Raw genomic sequence first — 22,763 nt, 5'->3', positions numbered from 1 at the left:
TTCTTTTATTATTTTTCTGCATTTTTAATTTTATTCCCAATAAGGGTCTTGCCAAGACTTGAACCGGTGCTCATTAGGTAGCACTCAAGCACAATGAACCGCTTAACCACATAACAATATGTGTCAATCAAATGAAACAAGTTAAATATATATTCTACAAATATTTGGCATGCCCCAACAAAATAAGTTGTGGCAGCAGCAAAATGAAAACAATCACGCAGGTATTGGAGCGTGCAAAGCATATCCTGGATGATTGGTGATCAGCCCAACATATAAGATTGTGAAGAAAAGATGTACCTTTGACGCACCAAGACAAGTCTAGCGATGGTATTGTGGTGGAATGGTCGAAGCCGGCTTACGGTAGGTATAAATGTAACATTGATACCTCTTTTTCTTCTTCCATGAATATGGTGGGTATTGGGATTTGTTTCCGTGATGACAGGGGCGAATTTGTTAGTGCTAAAATAGATTGTTTTCCCCCTCTTTGTGATGTTGCTGTGGGTGAGGCCGTAGGTTTTCATACGAAGTTGAAATGGATGGCGGAGCTTCACTATGATAATGTCGACTTTGCTTTAGATTCCAAGATAGTGGTTGATCATTTTCGGTCTTCCTTAGAGGATGACAGTGAGTTTGGATGTATTATGTATGATTGTAAACAACTGTTTGAGATTAGTTTTCAGAACTCTCATGTCGAGTTCAATAGGAGGCAAGCCAATGGGGTCGCTCATGAATTAGTTAGGGTAGCCCCATCTCATGCTAGCTCCCATGTTTATGGTAATGTACCATCATGTATCTCTTCTTTGATTGATAATGAGAAGCAATAAATTTCTCCTTTAAAAAAAAATTAAAAAAAAAAGAGTCAAAATCCGCCAGATTCCCAAGCCTCGAGTTTCATCTCTCAACCATGCATCTGATGTTGTTTTCAACGCACCAACACCGAAGTTCCACATTCTGCGTCATGAATCCAATCACATCCGAATGTATTTTTCAATTAGATTTTGCATTCATGATAATTTAATTACGCATATATTTCTTCCTTGGAATAGAATCAAAGCATAAAACAAGTTTAGTGAGTTGTGCACCAACTATGTTCGTAATTGAATCGTCGCCTTTTTCATTCTTTGTTCTATTTTCTTGTCGAACAATCTCTAAATTGAAATTAATTAATAGATAGAAGCACTAATTTAATTGAGTATTATACCAGCCTGCATAATTGTTAACTAAAGCCATTAGAGTCATTGCTATTATTCGGCTAGTGTGTTTCAACAAAAACCATTACAATCGTTTCATATTAAAAATCATTCCATAATTGGTTGCTGCAATGTTCATTATAGTTATTTAACTTTGATTTGTATATTCATAACACTTTGGGATTTCATTACATATTTGTAGTTAAGTTTTCCTTTGTATTTTTCAGTAATTTGATAAATATTTGTTGTGCATTTACAATGGGAAAAAAGTAATCGACCTCATAAAACCATGCCCTAATCTTGAATGGTTTTGGGATGTAGGTGTCTAGTATATACTACTTTAGAAACACAAACTACAATCAAGTTAATCACGATATATGCACAACATTAACATAGAGGTAACAAATAAAGACCAACAACTTTCAGTTTAATCGGTAAACTACTTAGTGTGTGTTTGGAGAGGCTTTAAAATTTACAAAACCACGGTAGAATATCACTTTTGCAGTGAAGCTAAAAATTCTAGCTTCATAAAACCACGTTGAATCCTGCCTTGGGAAGTGGAAATCTTGCCTCCACCGCTAATCCAAACAGATGCTTAACCATATCCCCCAATGGCGAAAGACGATGCGACTATATGGTTAATTGAGTTCTTGGGAGTAGAGCCACATGCTAGAGGCTCATATAACATTCTCATGGCTTCAAGAAATTTACCATGATTATCTAATCAAGGCAAATCAGTATGAGATTGAGAAAAGGATTAGAGCATGTTTAAGATCGTCACATGATAGGAGTTCATACTATGTAGATTTCATGTACCTACACTACTTTCAAGACATCTCTAAAGTGAACTAGTGGTTCTAGGGTGTTGCGGATCTTGCACTTCCTTTACAATTATTTGGTTGATGCGACAAAGTTCAAAATAAAGCAGATGGTTGGTTATTGTACCCTCCTTCAATGATGAGACTCTGGAACGAGGACGTGAGTTCATGTTCTTTATATTTGGTCATATAGTTTGAAGGAACCGATTGAGTCATACGTCTCTTTTGTGATTTTTTTTTTTTTATTTTTTTTTTTATGATATTTGTTGATTATTTTCAAAAGAGTCTTAACCTTTTGCACCACATTTTTTCTAAAAATCTTAACTTACTCATTTCCGCTTAAAAATATTTTTATTCTCTTTCTTTTCCTTCGTAATTTCACTTTACTTCTCTAATTTAAATGAAATATATCCTAAGTAGATTAAGTGTGTGTTTGGGAAGGCTTTTGGAAGCTATAAACCACTTCCCAATGCACTATTCACACTTCCCAATGCATAAAAAATGTGAAAAAGTAAAAGCTCCAATTTGGAGCTTTAGCCAAAACGTGGTTTAAGTTTATTGTACCGCAGAAACAAACAGACTATAAGAATTCCATAGCAAAAAATAAGTTTCACAGTTTGAGTTTTTCCGAAGTTTCTAAACTAGAGATTGAGTTTTTCAGAATTCTTTATGAAAATCTCAAATTTTGGGTTTTTTCTACGTTGTTCCTTGATGATTTGAGGTGATTTACCATTTTCAAAGAAAATCTTCATTTTCTTCATCTTTATTTTTAAAATAATTTACCACTTTCATCTCAAAAACATCAAACTTCTTCATCTCCTTAATTTCGCATAAGATCTTCATCTCCTTCATTTCATTATCCGATCATATTTATTATTAGGGTTAATTTACCCTAATTCATTGAGGGTAATGTATTTTGGTTTTTTCGTACAATTAATTATCATTTTATCTCAAAAACATTAGGTTTATTCATCTCTTTCATTTAATATATGATCTCCATCTTCTTCATTTCAGAATTGACTCATATTTATCATTAGGAATAAATTATCCTCAATTTATAAAGGGTAATGTAGGCCTCACACAAATTTTTGGGTTTTAAGAATATACTATCACCTCAAAAAGAAAAAGAATAACTATATTAACCATATATAGTCTGTTTATTCTCTTATGGCGATTCCGTGTACTTCTGAGTTCTGACAGTCATTCAACCTCTAAACATGACGTAAGTTTAAAATAAATTACTAATATATGTGCCAAATTATATGACATGATTTAATTGAATGCATGTGTAAAATAAATTTACGATATATGTACATAAATTAAATTCAAAATATATTACTAATATATGTGCCAAATAGTAACTATTAATTTACGATATATATATATATATATATATATATATATATATATATATATATATATATATATATATATATATATATATATATATATATATATATATATATATTGGCATTTATTCCTTAAATAAATAAATAATCGCATAATTCCTTAAAAAAGATTATAATCATTAAAAATATAAATAAGTTACGTATCAGTTTTATCCTTATAAAAAGATAAATAAATCAGTAACGTAAAAAAAATCATCTTCATTAAAAATATAAATTGTATAGTCAAGTTACTACTATGTTAAGTCTTTATAAAAAAGATAAATAACTTTTGTGAAAAAAGGGTAAATAAGTTACTTGTAATCTTTCCTAAAAAAAAAAATTACTTATAATCTTTACAATTAAATATATCGAGTTATTAAAATTTAATTATTTCTAACTGTAGGGTACCGAGTGTAATTTGACTATTTATATTTTAGATATTTATGGGGTATATATTATAAATTGGATTTTTATCACCAATCCACTCCTACATTTGGTTGCCCTTAAACGATCCTAACAACTTAATTTTAAATTAGTATATCTATGGTGTTGGTTTACTTGTGTATGGGTACACAAATTTTACAATTTGTGTACCTAAATGTTACATGTCCACAATTGGTTGTACAAATATCATTCCTCTAAATATTCTATCTCTATCAAATTGTATACAGTAATTTCACATATATTAAGAAATGCAGTTAGTTTTATATAGAAAAGAGTAATTATCAATCATTTTACCAAAATATATTTCATTAATGATATGAAAAACATAAATTAAAAGAATTAGAAAAGATAAAGTAATAAATAGCAATAGACATAATATGAAAATAAACATTAATTATTCTTTTCTATTAAGTGGGACGTCAAATTAATGTTTTAAATTATAATTTTATAATAGATGCATATGTTGAAATTATTTGCTGAAAACATTAATTATTCCTTGGATGTATGTACAAAACTTTCGCAAGGATTTTAGCGAATATGTTGAAATTGATCAGTGTTAAAATCATTTCAGAAACTTAGACTGCATCTGTAAAGGGACGTCAAATTTTAGATGGAATTCTAATTGCAAATGAGATTGTTGATTGGGCTTATTTGGAGAATGTTACGTTGACGATGAATTTTCTAGTAAGTGGAGGAGGAAATGAATCATGAAATGTCTCGACTCCCAATCTTGGATTATTGAACATCTCCTTTACTAACGTACATGTAATCGACTCTTTAAAAAAATATATTTGAAGCCATTGGGTTAGGGAAAATGGGACTCTATTTCTATTTGCTGGATTGTATTTTGCTCATTATGATCTAAATCTCAAACGTATAAGTATAACACATTGATTGATTAGTGTGTTACAATATATTTTGCTTATAAAAAATTCTCCTACGAATTCACGTTATCCCCACTACACCAATTATACATATATAGTATAGGAAAGTGATTAGATGGCCCTACACTCCGACTTCACTCATAATGATATGAGACCAAGTGTCCATCTTGCATTGCATGACAACGTTTCACAAATCGCAACACCTAACAAAAAGATCTTCCAAATTATAATAGTTGTGGATCTACAAAATATATAAATGAACCATCACGAACTTGCATATATTAATTTAAGTTAAGGAGTATGACACGTGTATGATCGATATATATGAGTGAAACAAATGATGTATACTATAGCAATTAATTCATGCATTGTATAGATTATTATATAGATGGAATAACCTTATGAATTAAGGGATATGGCTTGTGAGGATTTCCATATCATCTCAAGAGATACTATAATAGTATTATTGACAAACAACATTGAAATGGTAGGATTTAATAAGTAGTATATATTAATATTAATTTTTGAGTGACGAATTTAAGGACATACCTGTCCTTCGAAATTATTTGTTGTTGCTGGTCCCTTGTCACATGCATATGTACCAAAACAAATAATCATAAAAGAAGGAAAACTATCACCAATTGTTTTGACTCACAGTTGGTGATCTTTCACTCTTAGTAATTGAATGTGAATTGTGGTTAATTATATATTTCATCTGATCCTTTCTATAAGAGATAAATAAACCGACAAAAATTAATGTATTTGATTCATAATATAGATTAAATACGTTAATATAATGTTTGGATGGACGTTTGGCAACATACTCTCCATTCCTTATGTAAGTTTAATCTGGATTTAAAGAAGCCAAAAAGTACAGAATCTAGTTAAACGTGCGTTTATGAAAAATTTACATCTGTTCCAAACACACTAAGTTTTTTTTGACTTATTTATCTCTTATAAGAAAGACCGAAAGAAGTAATATCTTAGTAATAAAAATTTTGTTTTAAAAATCCTGCATTCAATTTATTTATTACTTTTAGATTGTTTAATATGTGTTATACAAAGCAAGTTAGTGTATTTTGGAAGAAGTCTTAAGTAAGCCAAAAATTCATTGTAAAAATGAAGTCCCAAAGCTCAATATTTAGAGAAAAGTAAACACGTCAGTAGTGATTTACGTACAACATATGCAAGACTAATAAATTTTCAACCACCCATTTGCGGGTGCATTTATGTTTCTTTGGCGTATGTATCATAATAATCTTAGTCAAAGTGGTCTCAATTTTTTGCAATTTTAATTTCAAATTTTAATGAAGAAAAACAAAGCAAAAAAATCTATTGGCTTGCAACTATGTATGAATCTCACCTCATATCATATCATACACAAACAAATATCCAAGTGCCAGCCTTTCTAAGCTGTACATTCATTATCATATCATCATATTCATTCACATCATTCTTCTCTATTATCCTTCTTTTTTTTTTTTTTTTTGCATCACTTTGCTTCAAAATTGTTGTGAAAGATTCATGTGTTTCATCACACTTCACGTGCACAAATAATCCATTGTTTCATAGTCAAACAATCAATAGTACATTTCTTCAAATGTTCTTACCATAATCTTCTTGCTTAATTTTTCTGTTCTTTCTTCATCATGTGTGAAACCAAGACTCACTCATCATTTTGAGGTAAACTTTTGTTGGTCAATTCAAGTGTCAACAAAGTTTCTTTTCATTTTTGTGGTTTGATATTTTTCCACTTTCTTTTCTATCTTTTCTTTCTTCCATATTGCTTTTCCACTATGTAACCAAGATAACATAATTCAACCCTCTTCTATCATATTCATGAATTCCATTTTTTTTGTTTATGCCATATTGCTTTTCCACTATGTGGTCAAGGTAGAAAATCCACCTTAAAAAGTTGTTTTTGTTTTTTATACAAACTCATGTTAAAACATGTATGGCTATGAACATGTTTATGTCCTATTTCAACCCTCTTCTCTCTTGTTTATGAATTCCATAGTTTTTTTGCTTTGCTTCTTTATGATATATAAATACCTCATATAAGAACCAAGTAATTTCACAAAGGGTGGTTGATGAGTTTCTAGTCAAACAATTCTTCCTCACATAGAAGTACTAGAATTCGAACCTTGACTACAACAATTCTCGGTCATACTTTACTTATCTCCGAACTCTAAGACCGAAAAAAATCCTCAGATAAGAATTGGCTGTTGGAGTAGAACTACAAAACCATGAGAAATCATTGGCCTCTTTTCCATATTGTGAATACCCTATGGTTATGTTTGTGTATCATACTTTTGTCAGAAGTAGTTTTGGTTTCGGCTAGTATTCAACGGATTGGAAAGATCTCACCTGGATTTGAAGGCTCTCAAATGAATTGGATTGATAGGAATGGAAAATTTCTTGTGTCAAACAAACAAGAATTTGGTTTTGGCTTTATCACAACTTCAAATGACAACACATTGTTTCTACTTGCAATAGTCCACATGGATAGCACAAAAGTTGTTTGGACTGCAAATAGAGAATCTCCTGTTTCTAATTCTGATAAGTTTGTGTTTGATGAAGAGGGTAATGCTTTTTTACAAAAAGGAAAAAATTCAGTTTGGTCAACAAATACAAGTGGCATGAAAGTTTCTTCAATGGAATTACAAGACAATGGAAATTTAGTTTTGCTTGGAAATGATAGTAATGTGATTTGGCAAAGTTTTGATCATCCAACAGATACATTATTACCAATGCAAAAATTCACCAAAGGAATGAAACTTATCAGTGAACCTGATTCTAACAATTTCACCTATGTCCTCGAAATTGAATCACATTCTGGTAATGTTCTTCTTTCCACAGGTTTACAATCTCCACAGCCTTATTGGTCTATGCAAAATGATATCCGAAAAATACCTAATGAAAACGGCGACGAGGTAAATTTTGCAACTCTTGATGCAAATTCATGGAAGTTCTATGACAAAAGGAAATCATTGTTGTGGCAATTTATTTTTTCTGATGCTGCAAATGCAACTTGGATAGCAGTTTTAGGAAGTGATGGCTTCATAACTTTCACCAATCTTAAAAATAAAGGCTCAAGTGGTTCATCGACAACAAGAATACCTCAAGATTCTTGTAGTACACCACAACCTTGTGGACCTTATAACATATGCATTGGTGACAAAAAATGCAGTTGCCCTTCTGTTCTTAGCTCCAGTCCTAGCTGTGAACCGGGTTTTGTTTCGCCTTGTAACTCGAAAAGTTCCGTTGAGCTTGTTAAAGGTGATGATGGACTCAATTACTTTGCACTTGGATTTCTTCCACCTTCTTTGAAAACCGATTTGATTGGTTGCAAAAATTCTTGCAGTGAAAACTGCTCATGTCTTGCTATGTTCTTTCAAAGCAGTTCAGGAAACTGTTACCTTTTAGATAGGATTGGAAGCTTTGTGAAAACTGATAATGATTCTGGCTTTGCCTCTTACATTAAAGTCTCAAGAGACGGAAGTAGTGACACAGAAACAGACACAGCAGAAAGTAGAAACAGGAATGTGCAGACAATAGTTGTTGTGATCATTGTAATAGTAACATTGTTTGTCATTTCTGGCATGATTTATGTGGGACTAAAATGCTCAAAGAAAAAGGAAAATTTGCCTGAATCTCTGGTCGAGAATTCAGACGGTGATGACGATTTCTTGAAGAGTTTAACTAGTATGCCGATCCGTTTCAGCTACAACAATTTAGAAACTGCGACGAATAACTTCTCGGTGAAGTTAGGTCAAGGTGGTTTCGGTTCGGTATATAAAGGAATTCTAAAAGATGAAACTCAAATAGCTGTGAAGAAATTGGAAGGAATTGGTCAAGGGAAGAAAGAATTTAAGGTTGAAGTTAGCACAATTGGAAGCATTCATCACAATCATTTGGTAAGGCTTAAAGGTTTTTGTGCTGAAGGATCTCATAAACTTCTTGTTTATGAATATATGGAAAATGGTTCATTGGATAAATGGATATTCAAAAAAAATAAAGAATTATCTTTGGATTGGAACACAAGGTACAAAATTGCAGTAGGAACAGCCAAAGGACTAGCTTATTTGCATGAAGATTGTGACTCAAAGATTGTTCATTGTGATATTAAACCAGAAAATGTGCTTTTAGATGATAATTTTGAAGCCAAAGTTTCCGATTTCGGTCTTGCGAAGCTCATGAACCGTGAACAAAGCCATGTTTTTACAACAATGAGAGGAACAAGAGGTTATTTAGCACCAGAATGGATCACAAACTATGCTATATCAGAGAAAAGTGATGTTTATAGCTATGGAATGGTGTTGTTAGAGATTATTGGAGGAAGGAAAAACTATGATCCTAAAGAAAATTCGGAGAAATCGCATTTTCCTTCTTTTGCTTATAAGATGATGGAACAAGGGAAGATGGAAGATTTAATTGACTCTGAGGTGAAAATATGTGAAAATGATGTGAGAGTTGAGATTGCTTTGAATGTTGCATTTTTGTGTATACAAGAAGATATGTGTTTGAGGCCTTCTATGAATAAAGTTGTACAAATGCTTGAGGGTCTATGTGATGTTCCTAAGGTACCAAATGGGTCTCCATTAGGTTCTAAATTTTATTTAAATTTGCTTAGACCAACAAGTGAGAGTGGGACTTCTTCAGAACCAACAGAGGTGAATAGTGATGCATATCTCTCGGCTGTTAGACTTTCAGGGCCAAGATAACGGCGAAACACACATATACTAAGGGTAGAGAAGTGAGAAGTTGTAGGTTCGAATTAAATGTCCTTGTAGTCTTTTACCGTCTAAGTTGTACTTACGGGATGTTGTAATTTATTTTCATTAGTAGTATTTATTTCTTTCTTTTTGGTGTTAATGAGGAAATTGGTATCAACTCAAATTCATGAGTATAGATGGATTCTCTCCATATTTTGAGGGGAAATGAAAGGCTCTAGTAGTATGCTATAACGAACGATTGCACAATTGCGATCCATAAAAAAAGTTCTCTTATGATTACACTAATAAGATAAAATATGAATTTGAAATATGAATTACATTGGAACGTGTATCTAAATAAGTTTCTAGACGTAGCAAATTTAAATATAACATTTAAAATTGAAGTTTTCGTACGTAGAAAATCTAAATATCAATTTTTGTATGTGAAAAATTCAAACATGACAAAAAAAAAAAACTACAACAGTTTTTGAACCTAATTAAAATCCAAATATAGCGTCTTAAAATAGAAGTTTTTCGGATGCAGAAATTCAAATTTAAAATTTCGTATTTCCAATATAGCGTCTTAAATATAGCATATGTAGTTTTACAACCATTATATATAATAGCCATCGTTTTGAAAGGAAGCTACGCTTGAAATCCTCCTGGCTGAAACTTTTCTAGAACGGTCACCTTCTTCACTTTGATTCTGCATTCAAGAAAACTGCCAACCACCACTCGATCTCCCCCACTTCCACTTTGTGTGCAGTTACCACCTCAAAATTATTGACATCTTCCCACTAGCGCTAAGCTTCCAACGATGCTCACCGGTTAGCCTCCGATCACGCAACCTATATGATCAACAATATCTAGTAAATCTCTAGTTATATCTAACAAAATGTTGTGGGATTGTAAAAAAATGTGTTGTGCAGGTAATGTTACTCTTGGAAGTTACAATCTTGTCTCACAAAGGTGTCAATGTTTTTTGGAATGACATTTTTTGGGAAACAAATCAGGGGGTCGATAGTTCTTTTTCTCTGGATTTTCTTCTGCCTTTGAAAAAAAAAAGGTTAATTTACTTGACGCTTTTGACCGGTTTTTTATCACACTGAAAAACATAGTTTGATCGACAATGAAAGTGAGGTTGGTACGCCAAAGCCTTCTCCTTGTTGTGTAGAACTTTAAATAAACATATGCTTGAACATAGGAGAAATGTTAAGTCACACCCTCTAACACACACTTTCGGCACACCAATGATAATCAGCCATATCATCAAGTCCAATGACATCTAATCATCAATCGAAGTCATTACTCTACGACGCCTCCATCATCGTCTTGATCTCTGCATAACTTGGGCCTATAAAATCTAACGTGTTCAACCCAATCAACAAAAGTGATGCTGAACAGATTGATAAAGGGTAACCAACTTTTTTTTTTTTTTTTTTTTTTTGTAGTTTTATTTTCTTTCAATTGTTCAGCTGAACAGATTGGTTGTTGGAAGCTATCAATTATCCAAAATAACTGATGACACATTTTGAAAACCAAATCTTTATCACAAGACACAACAAAAACTCAACACTTAGCTTAATACAAACATACACATTATTGAGCAAACACACACATTATTAGATGGAGCAGAAAAATGAAGGGAATTCCTCAACCAAATTTTAGAACCTAATCTCCTAGCTACTCCAACAAATTTATCAGCCTTATGGTTCAAAATGTGTCATTACAAAACTACTTTCAAAATCATCAAACTGGTGCGTGAGTTCCCGTAAGTCCAAGAATCCCATGATATATGGCAGCAACCTTGTTAATGAAAATCCATGATTCTAAACATTTCGACTAGAACATCCATTATTAAGGAAGGTTACAACGACATTGGAGCTCTAGCCTAGACATTGATTTTGTAGCAGCATCCGCCGCATAAGCCAAATGCCAATAGAACAAACAGAGAAAACAACTGTAATAAGTTTACACGCAAGAATGGATGCCGTCGAAAAATAGGTTAAAAAGAAACATCTCTGGCTCATTCTTGTTGAACAAGATGACTACATCTAACCCTACGGAAACAGAGGCAGGTATTGAAGGCCCAAATTTTCTGGAAATCCCATTATCAAATTAAGGTTTTGTAAGGCTTGACCTGAAGCTCCCTTCACTAAATTATCAATCTGCAACAACATATCAACATGCTTAGAGCCTTTGCAATTATAATATCATAGTACAATTAAGTAATCCAAATATTTCACCTATAACATACCACAGATATAATGATCGCTCTTCCAGGAATTCGGTCAGGAAAAACATTGAATAAACAGTAATTTGATCCTTTAACACTATGAGTTCGAGGAATGACTCCATTTTCCAACAGTACAACAAATTCTTCATCCTAAAATCACCAAAACAAGTTCATTTAATAAAGTAATTAATGTTATGCATATTCCACAATCAAATGAAACCAGGCAGGACAAGGCCTTCAAACTCAGAGATCTTAATATGATTGCAAAAGGTCAATATTAAATTGTTTGCCTTAATAATGAAGAATAACCATTAATTGTTTGAATGTTGTCTGCATATATGCAAGTCATACTTTAAATTTTTGTAAACTAGTGCTAACGACATCTAAATGTGATGAGGTAAAAAGTAGCGAAATAAAAGGCTAAACCTCGTATGATAGTTGCAGTTGATGGCGCAAGTCATCAATTCTTACTCCTGGAGCCATTTCCACATAAATAGTTGATTGCATACCACGGCTCTGAAAAAGGGAAGAGAGAAACATTTGTCAGTTTGCCTGATCAGCAGTACAAGAATACCAAAGATATAAACTCTTAATGCCACTCTTACCATTGGAATCAGGTGTGGAGTAAAACTAATGGTTACTTTTGAACCTGCAGCATCAGCGAGTCCCTGCTCAATTTCTGGAGCTGTAATCCCCAAAATAGGATAGGTTTACTTATTCGAACAGAGGCATATGTGATAACTAAAATCACTAGCATATCAACAGATACAAAGCTTTGAACTATGGGAAAAACAGCTTAAAGATTCAAATTATCCAAACACAGTAAATGTTTTTCAAAGAGTTCAATGGGAAAAAGATTTATCACAAAATCACTAAAAAAAAAAACTCCTAATCCACTTGGTGGTTAGTTAGGCTGGAGTCTGTAAGACTTGAAAAGACATAAATCCAATTATATCAAGCAAACTAAACTTACCATGGCGATGCCGAGTAACACCATAAGAACTCATACCCTCGGTTACTTCAGTGAACAATAAATTTTCTTTCGCACTTCTCCCTGCAATGAAGTAATAGAACAACATTGAAATTATATGCTTGTTCTGAGAATGTCGTGATATACTTGTAAAAAAATACAAAAGATGTGCATCCAATTTCTAACCTGCTCCACTAACACCAGATTTAGCATCAACAATAATATTAGTAGTCTGAATAAGATTAGCCTGCAAGACCAAGAAAACTCATTTTCAAAGGGGATATAAAATACTTCAAGCATCATAAAATCAATAACTGCATAAAAATCATTTTCAAAATAGGAATCATAAAGCTAAACCTAGTCTCCTAGATAATGGTTCCACGTGTGAAATCAACCATTGTTTAAACATCTAAGTACTTCAGTCAAGGAAGACAGAATCCAACTTCCATCAATCCACTAGACAGCTGCATTAATAAGGCAGCAAACATCTCGTGATTCATGCCGGCCTTTTAATGCAAACTATTACTCAACTGTCCCCCTTCTGCCATGAACACTCAATTTGTTCCTTTCACCAAATAAATGCAAATATGCATAGGCCGCATTTGTTCACAATTTTTTCACAGTATCAAGGATCACGGCGTAGCAATGACCACAACTGCGGCTACAACTGCAATTTAAGACATTTCTACATACGGCACACTGAATAATACATAAACTGATCCTTTGAATGGGGACAAACCTCATCGAAAATATCAAAAAGATTAGTCCAACGGAATTACACAGCTGGGCAATCCTAACGAGGCAGTTTCAACCTCTGATGCGAATATGCGTAGATTTAGTATCTGTTAAATGTTATCGTTTAGAAAGAAAAAAATATATTAGGTATTTTGCTGTCTCATGTTGATTGCGCTTATTTTGTTTAGTTATTATTTTTTATCTTTTCAATATATAGATAGAAAATAAGAATTATCATTATTACTACTTCATCTGTATTTATTTAATCATCAGATTCTCCTTCCCCTGACCATCTGATGCATAAACTCCCCACCCCTCCTAGGTAGAGTCTTTATTTTGATAAATAAAGACCATGCAACCCACTAAATTGGTACAACATCAGCACAGAAAGACCAAAATACAAAGAGGCATCTGCTTAAACAAAAACTCTAAAGTGCAGCCACAATTTAATCTCTGATTTCAAAGAATCTGCAGTCCATAATCCATACTATGAAATGCACATATGCATATAGCTCTTCCTTTTTGCTTGCTACACCATTTTGAGCCATCAACGGGAAATCAGCTTAATGTGAAGGGTACACAAAGCTTAACACCCTAGACCATAATTTTCAAGCCACAATGCAAATACAAGTAGATAGGACTCACAGACACATGATTATTTTTAGACATCATAATTGTATACTATTTTTTGTAACAAAATCAGGCACCGAAAAAATAAAAAAGAAAAATATTTTCACTTATTCTAAATGAGTAGTTTAGAAAGCAAGGCAAAAATGCTAACCTTTATTAGTGGAACAAGAGGAAGTTGAATGGAAGTTGGATAGCAACCAGGATTAGCAACTAGGCGCGCATTCTTTATTTCCTCCCTTAAAACCTCTGTTAATCCATATATAGCTTCTTTCTGTATAATAACTAGAATAATTTAGTACGTGGAATAAAATGGGAAAACGAGATGGCCTGTTTTAAGGAAATTCCATTTGAATTGACTTTTTTGTTAGAGAATTTACAAAAGAAAAAATCAACATTGAGTTTCACAATATGAACAGAAATCAAAGTGAACAAATCAAATTCATGAAGTGATAGCATCTTATTTCATCAAATATATACCATATAACTCAAAGAGGTTCATTGGTTTACTAAGGGTGGGATTGGATTGACTTATTTGAGTTTATCTACTGGCATAAACACTTGTAAGACATGTCCGTAATTTGTTTTCAACTTATTTCCATAAATTCTCCAGAATAGTTTATGAAAACAGCTTATATAAAATCAGTTTAACTTTATTTTATCTTTTGTTCTGTAAATAGTTTATGTTTAGCACCTATATGATAGGTGCCTATGCGATAAGCGTTTAATTAAGTTGTTTATCCAAGTAGAGCCTAAGTTAGGTTCGATGAAATAAAAAACAAATTAAAATCCTTTAAGTTGACGATGTGTTCTGCTGATGAAGAAAACAAAAAGTTAACCTAGATAAATGAGATCCTTTTGTAGTTCAAGAGGACAAGTCCCACCTGCAAATCTGGTGCCCTGTGTGGCTGACCATACCACTCTTCATACTCAGAAACATCTCTTAGACGAAAATCCTACAAAATGCAAATTTACCATTCTGATATGAAGCAAGATTTCCTTTAATCTATGATGAAAACAATCTTTAATAAAAACAAAGAAACAGCAGTTATTGAAAACATACTGCTGAAAGATCAACAATCTTCAAGTGCTTCGGAAGGCCTTTAATTATTTCCTGGATGAAAGAGCATAAACTAAGAAATATTTTTATTTAAGCATTAAAGTTAAACTCTTTCTCTTGCTGTATATCTTATCTTCAGAGAAAGATAAACTAATTCATGTTCTCTGTTGGTCAAAAGATGGAACTACAAAACTCAAAAGACATAAGAATGAACCTGCGTAGTTCCATGTGGTAAACAACAGAATACAGCATCCACATCAGAAAAATTTGCATCCTTTATTGCAATCAAATCTGGCAAGTCCTGCAAAAGCATCAACACACCATAATCACAACATGACTATTTCACAAGAAAATTATGATTGAAAATTTTAAACTATCACCAACCTCCATGAACATTATGTAAAAGGCATACAAATTTCAGTCAGAAGAGATTGAGCAGATAGAATACCATACAGCCAATAAATAATGCTAGAAATTAAAAAAAATATATGTATGTCATCATATATTAAACCAACCATACTTGTGTGCCCAAATGAGGGAATACAGATGAGATTGCCTGTCCAGCTTTCCTATCAGCGGTCATCAATGCAACCCCAAATTGTGGATGATTTGCCAAGAGCCGAAGAATCTAATAAAAATGAATAAAAATCTCTTAACAAAGTTACACCAGATTTAAACAGATATTGAAACAAAAAACAATGAGTTGACAACTTGAATACAATACACGGAAAGTGGCAATGCAAAAAACTATGTTATTTATTTTTTTGAGGGATGGTAAATGTTATTAATTAGTTATGTTAGTTTTTTGCCTCCTTGATCCTCCGGGTTCGAACCTAGGAGCTCCAACATATTTCCCCATAGCTCAACAAAATTATGACTAGTGTTGATGTGTGAGTGTGAATGAAGTGAAATTACCTCAGAACCAGTATAGCCACTTGCTCCAAGAACACCAACACGAACATTGTTTTGTGAACTTTTGATCGAACACTTAATAGGCGACAACTTGACATTCTGTGGCTTTATCAAATCCTGAATAGCAACAACAAAAATTTAGGAATATTACTGAGGAAGTGAAGATAAAAAGTTTAATAGAATGAAATTAAAATTGTATAAATAAACAACAACAACAACAACAACCCATGAAAACCTTGTTGGAAGAGCGAGGTCTGTTAAAGAAAATAGAACGGAATGCTGTGGCGCTCATCTTGATTTTCAGAGTCGACGAGTGAGAGTGAGAGAAAGACAGACTCCACTACTGTTGTTTAACTGGTCGGTCTTAGATTTTTCAACAACAGAAACAAAAAATAAATAAACTATTATTACTCCACGACCAAGAATGTCAAATACCTTACACTTCCATTGTGTAGTGTACCCCTTTTTTCTCTTTTCTTTATGGTAGAAAAATAAAATTTGATTAGTATAAAAACATTAAAATATACTAATTATTATCTATAATAATATATCATTAAATATATGTGTAAAATAATTATATATCGATAAAATATACGAACTAAACTAAAATATGATATATATATATATGTGATGTGATTTAGAAAAACACGTGGTGTAAAACAATTTTTACACTATCAATTCATATTCTATTTTCTCAAAAATAAAAAAAATTATTATATAGTATTAAAAGATTAAAAGAGATAAATGTTTAGCAAGTTCTACAGTTTTCAACCATACGGATCTTGCTGCTGGAGCGTCAGTACTGTTGGATCCTCAGATCGTGATCTTCTTCTTCTTCTATACCCCCCCATTTTCCTTCATCGTTCTTCACGCAGATCTCTTTCTTCTCTTCACCATCAATGGTGTTCAATTTCCACCTTTTCATGCCATTTTGACTATTGGGTAAGCACAATTTCACTCACTGTTTGACTACAATAAAAATCTCATTTTTATTTATCTGGGTTTCTTCTCAAATGCTTAGATTCCTTTATTTTCTTGATTTGTTACTTTTCTGTTTATTTTATGTTGCAAAAATTGAACTTGGGTTCTTATTAGATCAAAGTTTCATACTTGGAAAATGGGTGATTTATGAATCTGAGTATTCTTAATTATCATATATAATCAATAGTAACTCAATGCTGTTAGTGTTTTTACTACTTGGTTGGTTGCTATTGCCAATGAGATGCTGAAGAAGTGATTCAAATTTTCTGAATAATAATCATGAGTGTGTTGTTTTTTCTCTATGCACTAGGAAACCAAGTCCAAGAAGTGATTAGTATTAGATTATAAAACTAAATTAGTCTACATCGTCATTATTGGTTTTGTTGATTATTATTTATTAATGTTAAATACTTCGAAAACAAGCCGTTTACTTTGAAAACTTCTGAATTATGATGATTGTGCAATGTTGCTTACAAGCTTATGAATATTTGACTGGTAAATAACTTATCACACAACTTTACAGGTCTATTGCTTTGTCATCAATATCCTATCTTTCTTCTTCACAAGAGGGTAAGTTACAATTCCACCAACGTCTGCATGATGATTTTTTTTTTCTTCTTAAAAGTTGTAATCTTTTGGTAATAAATAAATTGTTTCGAGAATTTGTCGACATACTTTTCAAAGTGGTTGGTTCGAGGGATAAGATAACAAAAGGAACTTAAGTTTTCATCTAAACACCGTAGGAATGACTAAGCTTGTTCATTTTGTGTCTTGTGGTTTTCTTGTGTTAAATCATCTCTAACTTCAATTCCTTGTGTCCGTGTAACTAGGTTAGTGTGAATGATGGATCCAGTTAACTCTTTGCCTGCTGATGGACTTGATGATGTCCACCAAAACGGTGTTCATGATGAACCTTCTAATTCGGGAGAGGACGCTGTTTCAAATGATTTAGACCCCCATGTTACTGTAAATACAGAAACTTTTGTTCCAGATGGAAATTCTGAAAATATCAATCAGTTGGAAAGCACTGCAACTGGAAACTCGGCTATGAAGGAAATCGAAGGATCGAATGACAACGTGGATGGCAGTAATTTGACTGTTTCAAAGGTTTGATGATTTTGCTTTTCTTGAGTTGGTTTCACTAAATCAGTTATATGATTTGGATCTAATATATTTGCTTTGTTCTAGGAAAAGGAAGTGAAAATAAAAGTTTCAACAGAACAGTCAAGAGCACAAAAGGGTCCTGTCAAGAATAAGAATGCAAAGGTTGGCAGTTCCAGCGGTGTTAATGCAAGTTTGGTGAAAAACAGCAAAATTGGAAAAGACAAACAGGCATCGCCCGCTGTTTCAAATGGCACTTCTGCTCTAGACTCTCGCCCAAGACAGCCTATTAAAAACCGCTCATCCAATGATCGGCAGTCTCAATTGTCCAAGGTAAACTCTGTTGTTACCTTTGTTTTCCTTCCCAAATGTTTACTTAGGAACTCGGTCTGACATGCTTTTTTTCTTTTGTTTCTTCTATTTGTTATATTACTTTAGTTAAGGAGCAAAATAAGAGAGAGTGATAGTTAAGAGACTAAATTGAATGTTTACTCTAAAATTATAGTTTGGCATTCCCTGATAGTTTTTTACTTTGTTCTCCTCAGCAACCTTCAAAGTCTGAAGCAGCGTCTTCTGATGTTGCAGTGTAAGTACTTCTTGCGTTTATCTCACAATGTTTCATGGTAAAAAAGATACTTATAAGGGATAATTGTTGTTAACAAACATGTGAACTGTGATTTATTGATTACAGGGAGAAGAAAAAGCCAAAATCATTGAAAAAGGGACCTCTTGATAAAGTTCAAGGAGAAGGAGAATCTTCTCTGTATCCTTTCTCTTATGAGTTTATTTATTCCTCCTAGTGCAAATGTAGACCTATGCAGTTTTCTTTATCACATAATGTATTATTGAGTATGATGATGTGTATTTTTGTGGTCCTTAATCATCTTAAAAGTACCAACAGAGAAGATACCAAACCTCGCAGGGTGGGGACACTTCCAAATTATGGGTTCAGTTTCAGGTGTGGTGAACGAGCTGAGAAAAGGAGAGAGGTAAACAGTTCGTACGTTTTGTTTCCACCTTTAGTATCATTATCCAGGTTTCATTTGAATAAGCTTCTAGTTATGAAAAAAAGTGAATTGATCTTTTTTTGAGCAGTTCCTCACTAAGGTTGAGGAAAAGATTCAGGCAAAGGAGGAGGAGAAGAGTAGCTTGCAAGCAAAATCCAAGGTGAGAATATTTGATATCTCGGCTGAATTGTAAATTGCAGAGTTTGCCTTTTAATCATGTCAGTAATTCTCACACTTTTATAGGAGAGTCAAGAAGCCGAGATTAAAAAGCTTAGGAAGAGCCTAACTTTTAAAGCAACTCCATTACCAACTTTCTATCAGGAGCCTGCTCCTCCTAAGGTGGAGCTGAAGAAGGTAAATCTCTCTCCCTCTGTGTGTGCGTGCTTGTGCAGATATGGCACATATATATGTGCGCTAGCGCGTGTGACTGTGTGTGTATACTTGCACAATTTTACACTTGTATGTGATTTCTTGATTGCATGCAGGCCTTGATATGGCACATATATCTGTGCGCTAGCGTGTGTATACTTGCACAATTGTACACTTGTTTGTGACTTCTTGATTGCATGCAGGCCTTGTTGTGTAGTCTTAACCCTTGAGTCTGCACTAATTATTTCCAGAAGATTTTTTGTTTGCTTTGAAGCGTTATGTAATGTATGTGTCTATGAGTATGAGAGGGACAAATCATATAAATATCTTCTGAAAATAGCTGTTAAAGAGCATTGTTTGCTGATAAAAGCTTTTTGCTCAATTTCCCGCTTGCTCCTATAATTGTCTGTCTTATTATGTTTAGCATGTTATGTTTCATGCCTTTTCTTAAACAACAAAATATGGTTTCCATGAAAAAAAATCAGCATCAATGATCTGTGCTGATATCTGCAAATACCCTATCATTACCAAACCTTTGATTGTTGCGTGTTATATATACATGCATTTGCTTCCCACAGGCACAAGCATGGTCTTTATTGTCTAATGCATAATCTGCAGATGCACTTGAGATATAAATTGGAGACCAAATCAATCATTTTGAAAGCAATGTTGTTAGCTCATTATAGTGATTTGGTATATAGTTCTGGCTTTGCTAAGGAATATTATATCGGTGGAGGTTGTAGGACCATTATTTGTACGGATATGAAATATAAGGTTAAATTGTTATATTATTTTTTAAGAATCCCACATAAGATAATCTGAATATATGGTTATAAATGGTGGTAGTCCTCACGGTTTTGTTAGGGTTGAGTTAGACTCAACACAAATTCTTAGATTGTATCAAAGTCTATCCAACATCCATTGGGTCTAGGATATCCAGTCCTTGGCACAAGGGAGGTGCTCTAAGAGTCCCACATTAGATGAGATAAAGCCTGAAAATATGTTTATAAGTGGTGATAGTCCTCACCTTTCAAGCTGGTTTTGTAAGGGTTGAGTAGGCCCAACCTGAATTCTAAAATTATTATATACGATAAGTTCAAGATTTAACTACGTACATTGATGTTATCAATTGTGATTTCAATTTCAGTTGGTAAATCTGAGAGTTTTTTTACAAAAGTTAAAGACACGAAAAGTTGTTTTACGATTAGTTCAAGATTTAACTACACAATTATTTGATTCTGCCAAAATCTCCTTAGAAACCTTCTTTTTTTAAATTGTGATTTGGTTATTGCGGCTTTGAAAATTATGGTGTTTTTTTTTTCTTTTTACAAACTGAGCCATTCAGATTCGAAAATTATTTCATTTAGTTCTAAATATTTTGTTACACTTTATTTGTTTTCTAGATGGTTTGTTCACCATATATCCACGGGTGATAATTCGCTGTTTGTGCGCATTTAAAACTAACACTCATAACAGTAGATGGTTTAGCGGGGCTTTTTCGACCACAAAGTTTTTGATGTGGTGTGCAAGTTCTTTTAATATCTGCTTTTATCAATGTTATCTGAATGTTATATAATTATATGAAAAGCTTTTCTAATGCCATTTTATTTTTACTAGAAAATGTTGGCAAAACTGTGTTTTTATGTCACTCATAAATCGAAGTTTTGTTCCTTGCACTGCTTATTGAACATATCGTTAGGAAAGGGATGATTTTAACCATCTTCTGATATTTTTTCCTTCCTGTTATCTGGACATTGATCCTTTACGTAATCTTATTTGACCGAGTTTTCAAATAGTTTCCTCTGCTCCCCTCATTTGAACCAAACATTGTGTGAAAATTCTTGGTGGGTTTAGCTTCCAGAAATTTTTTAAATGGGTTACTTTAGAAGTTTGGTCTTATCATTTGGTAAATCTAACTTCTTTATCCTCTGGACAATGCTAATGTAGATACCAACTACTAGAGCAAAATCTCCCAAGCTCGGTCGGAAGAAGACTTCAACAAATTCAGAATCTGATGGAAACGGTAGCTGCAGTTCTCGACAAGGTCGTTTAAGTCTGAATGAGAAAGTGTCACAGAGCAACTCCCCTACAGGAGTTACCCTTGCCCATCAAAAGAAGCCGTTACGGAAGTCCCTTCCTACTCGACTCGCTTCTGAAAGGACCAATTCAGCAGCTGCACCTACATCTAAGGCAACAAAGAAAGATACTAGCTTATCCAAAGGTACAGGGGAAGAGAAAACTGAGATTGTCACAGCCAATGAAGAAAACAGTACCTTGTCAAGTGACACAAATGTTGCTCTACCTCAGAATGCGGTTCCTTCAGATAAACCAAGTGAAGAATTTCATGTGAATGGGGACATAGTGGTTGAAGAGAATCCTCAGCTCGTGTTGTCACAAGAACCGATCATGACTGTGCATTGAGCAAACTACAGGTTATTGGAGAATTTGTTTTGTCTGTGAATGAATGTTATAGAAGCTTATGACTCGGATTATTTTGACAATGAAGGCTTGCAAATTTGCATTATGGTTTCTGTTGTCCTCTTGTCTTTGTCCAAGCGTCATTGTTTCTTTATCTGTTTACTCTCAAGCTTGTTGATTCAGTCCTCATTATTCTCTTTTTTTTTTCTTTCTTTTTTTTGCTTGCAGCAATGTATGTAACTATTCGCAAGGTCATTGTAGTTGATGGTTATTTTGAGTATGCAACATTTGTCTGTTTAGTGGGATATATATTATGAGGAAAATTTTGAGAAAGGTCTTGCTTTGTTAAACAAATTATATTGTTGGCATGTACAGGATGTTTGTTTTCTTGTGAACACACTTTTAGCTGATATATTGTTGCCCTTGAGTGGTTAATAAGCTACAATTAAAGACGAATTGTTCAAGAGAAATTGAATTCGAATTCTGACGGAAACAATCACTGTCTCGTGGGTACCCGTCCAAACCAAACCCAACTTGATGGGTTTTCCCCGTTTTGATTGGGTTTGGGGTATGAGTTTGGGTTTTCCCCAATTTCAAAACACGGGTAAAGGGCATATAGATATCCACCCCGAATACATACCTAAATCTGTCCCGAATGCATAAAATTATTTTATGTTGAACATGTCATGTTATTTTGTTTGATAATTGCCGTGTAATAAAAACTACCATTGATATTTAAAGTAGTAACTATTAATTGTAGCCCCATCCCCGTCCCCGTGAGCTTAGCTCAATAATTTATGCAGGGACCGGCCCACTTCTCCACATTTAATTGTGTGAGCTCCAGCCACTATGCTATTAGACCAAAAAAAAATCAATCGGTCTAACAAATGTTAAAATAAGCATATTGC

The 22,763-nt window shown here is 33.3% G+C and overlaps 3 protein-coding genes across 4 annotated transcripts; 2 read left to right on the top strand and 1 right to left on the bottom strand.

Annotated features, from left to right (window-relative positions):
* Positions 1–6,091: 6,091 nt before the first annotated feature.
* LOC11431344 (G-type lectin S-receptor-like serine/threonine-protein kinase SD2-5) lies at positions 6,092–9,607 on the top strand. The gene has a single exon (XM_003588721.4). The coding sequence runs from the start codon at positions 6,971–6,973 to the stop codon at positions 9,446–9,448; it is 2,478 nt and encodes an 825-aa protein (XP_003588769.1). The 5' UTR covers positions 6,092–6,970; the 3' UTR covers positions 9,449–9,607.
* Positions 9,608–11,041: 1,434 nt separating this feature from the next.
* On the bottom strand, positions 11,042–16,444 carry LOC11430592 (probable N-acetyl-gamma-glutamyl-phosphate reductase, chloroplastic). Its single transcript, XM_003588720.4, has 13 exons — positions 16,215–16,444; positions 15,983–16,096; positions 15,588–15,695; positions 15,282–15,368; positions 15,071–15,121; positions 14,892–14,963; positions 14,162–14,281; positions 12,832–12,892; positions 12,649–12,729; positions 12,281–12,360; positions 12,102–12,191; positions 11,697–11,825; positions 11,042–11,607 (listed from the first exon to the last, which is right to left on the bottom strand). The coding sequence occupies exons 1-13, from the start codon at positions 16,269–16,271 to the stop codon at positions 11,500–11,502; spliced, it is 1,158 nt and encodes a 385-aa protein (XP_003588768.1). The 5' UTR covers positions 16,272–16,444; the 3' UTR covers positions 11,042–11,499.
* Positions 16,445–16,722: 278 nt separating this feature from the next.
* On the top strand, positions 16,723–22,250 carry LOC11432856 (protein WVD2-like 5). Of its 2 annotated transcripts, none has more exons than XM_024775253.2 (10): positions 16,723–16,921; positions 17,484–17,530; positions 17,796–18,067; positions 18,149–18,394; positions 18,607–18,647; positions 18,753–18,824; positions 18,954–19,050; positions 19,157–19,228; positions 19,312–19,422; positions 21,385–22,250. In XM_024775253.2, exons 3-10 carry the CDS (start codon positions 17,801–17,803, stop codon positions 21,856–21,858), a joined length of 1,380 nt encoding a protein of 459 aa, XP_024631021.1. In that variant the 5' UTR covers positions 16,723–16,921; positions 17,484–17,530; positions 17,796–17,800; the 3' UTR covers positions 21,859–22,250. The 2 variants fall into 2 exon arrangements, with proteins under 2 accessions (XP_024631021.1, XP_003588767.2); XM_003588719.4 differs by having other exon boundaries at positions 17,791–18,067.
* The last annotated feature ends 513 nt before the right edge of the window (positions 22,251–22,763 follow it).

This window comes from Medicago truncatula, chromosome 1 (assembly GCF_003473485.1).
Source record: "Medicago truncatula cultivar Jemalong A17 chromosome 1, MtrunA17r5.0-ANR, whole genome shotgun sequence".
In the NCBI taxonomy this organism is placed as follows: domain Eukaryota; kingdom Viridiplantae; phylum Streptophyta; class Magnoliopsida; order Fabales; family Fabaceae; genus Medicago; species Medicago truncatula.
The sequence above is the reverse complement of the archived record's forward strand: the minus strand, read 5'-3'. Positions and strand labels throughout refer to the sequence as shown.

What these genes read in the sequence shown, in the direction of transcription:
- LOC11430592 (XM_003588720.4), bottom strand. Translation starts at nt 16,271, where the DNA reads ATGAGCGCCACAGCATTCCGTTCTATTTTCTTTAACAGACCTCGCTCT. An exon ending in GACCTCGCTCTTCCAACAAG is followed by an intron (nt 16,097 to 16,214) that starts GTTTTCATGGGT and finishes GTTGCTATTCAG; the next exon opens with GATTTGATAAAGCCACAGAA. An exon ending in CTCCACACCTGATTCCAATG is followed by an intron (nt 12,192 to 12,280) that starts GTAAGAGTGGCA and finishes TCCCTTTTTCAG; the next exon opens with AGCCGTGGTATGCAATCAAC.
- LOC11431344 (XM_003588721.4), top strand. Translation starts at nt 6,971, where the DNA reads ATGAGAAATCATTGGCCTCTTTTCCATATTGTGAATACCCTATGGTTA.
- LOC11432856 (XM_024775253.2), top strand. Translation starts at nt 17,801, where the DNA reads ATGATGGATCCAGTTAACTCTTTGCCTGCTGATGGACTTGATGATGTC. An exon ending in GCGTCTTCTGATGTTGCAGT is followed by an intron (nt 18,648 to 18,752) that starts GTAAGTACTTCT and finishes TATTGATTACAG; the next exon opens with GGAGAAGAAAAAGCCAAAAT. An exon ending in GAGCTGAGAAAAGGAGAGAG is followed by an intron (nt 19,051 to 19,156) that starts GTAAACAGTTCG and finishes TTTTTTGAGCAG; the next exon opens with TTCCTCACTAAGGTTGAGGA.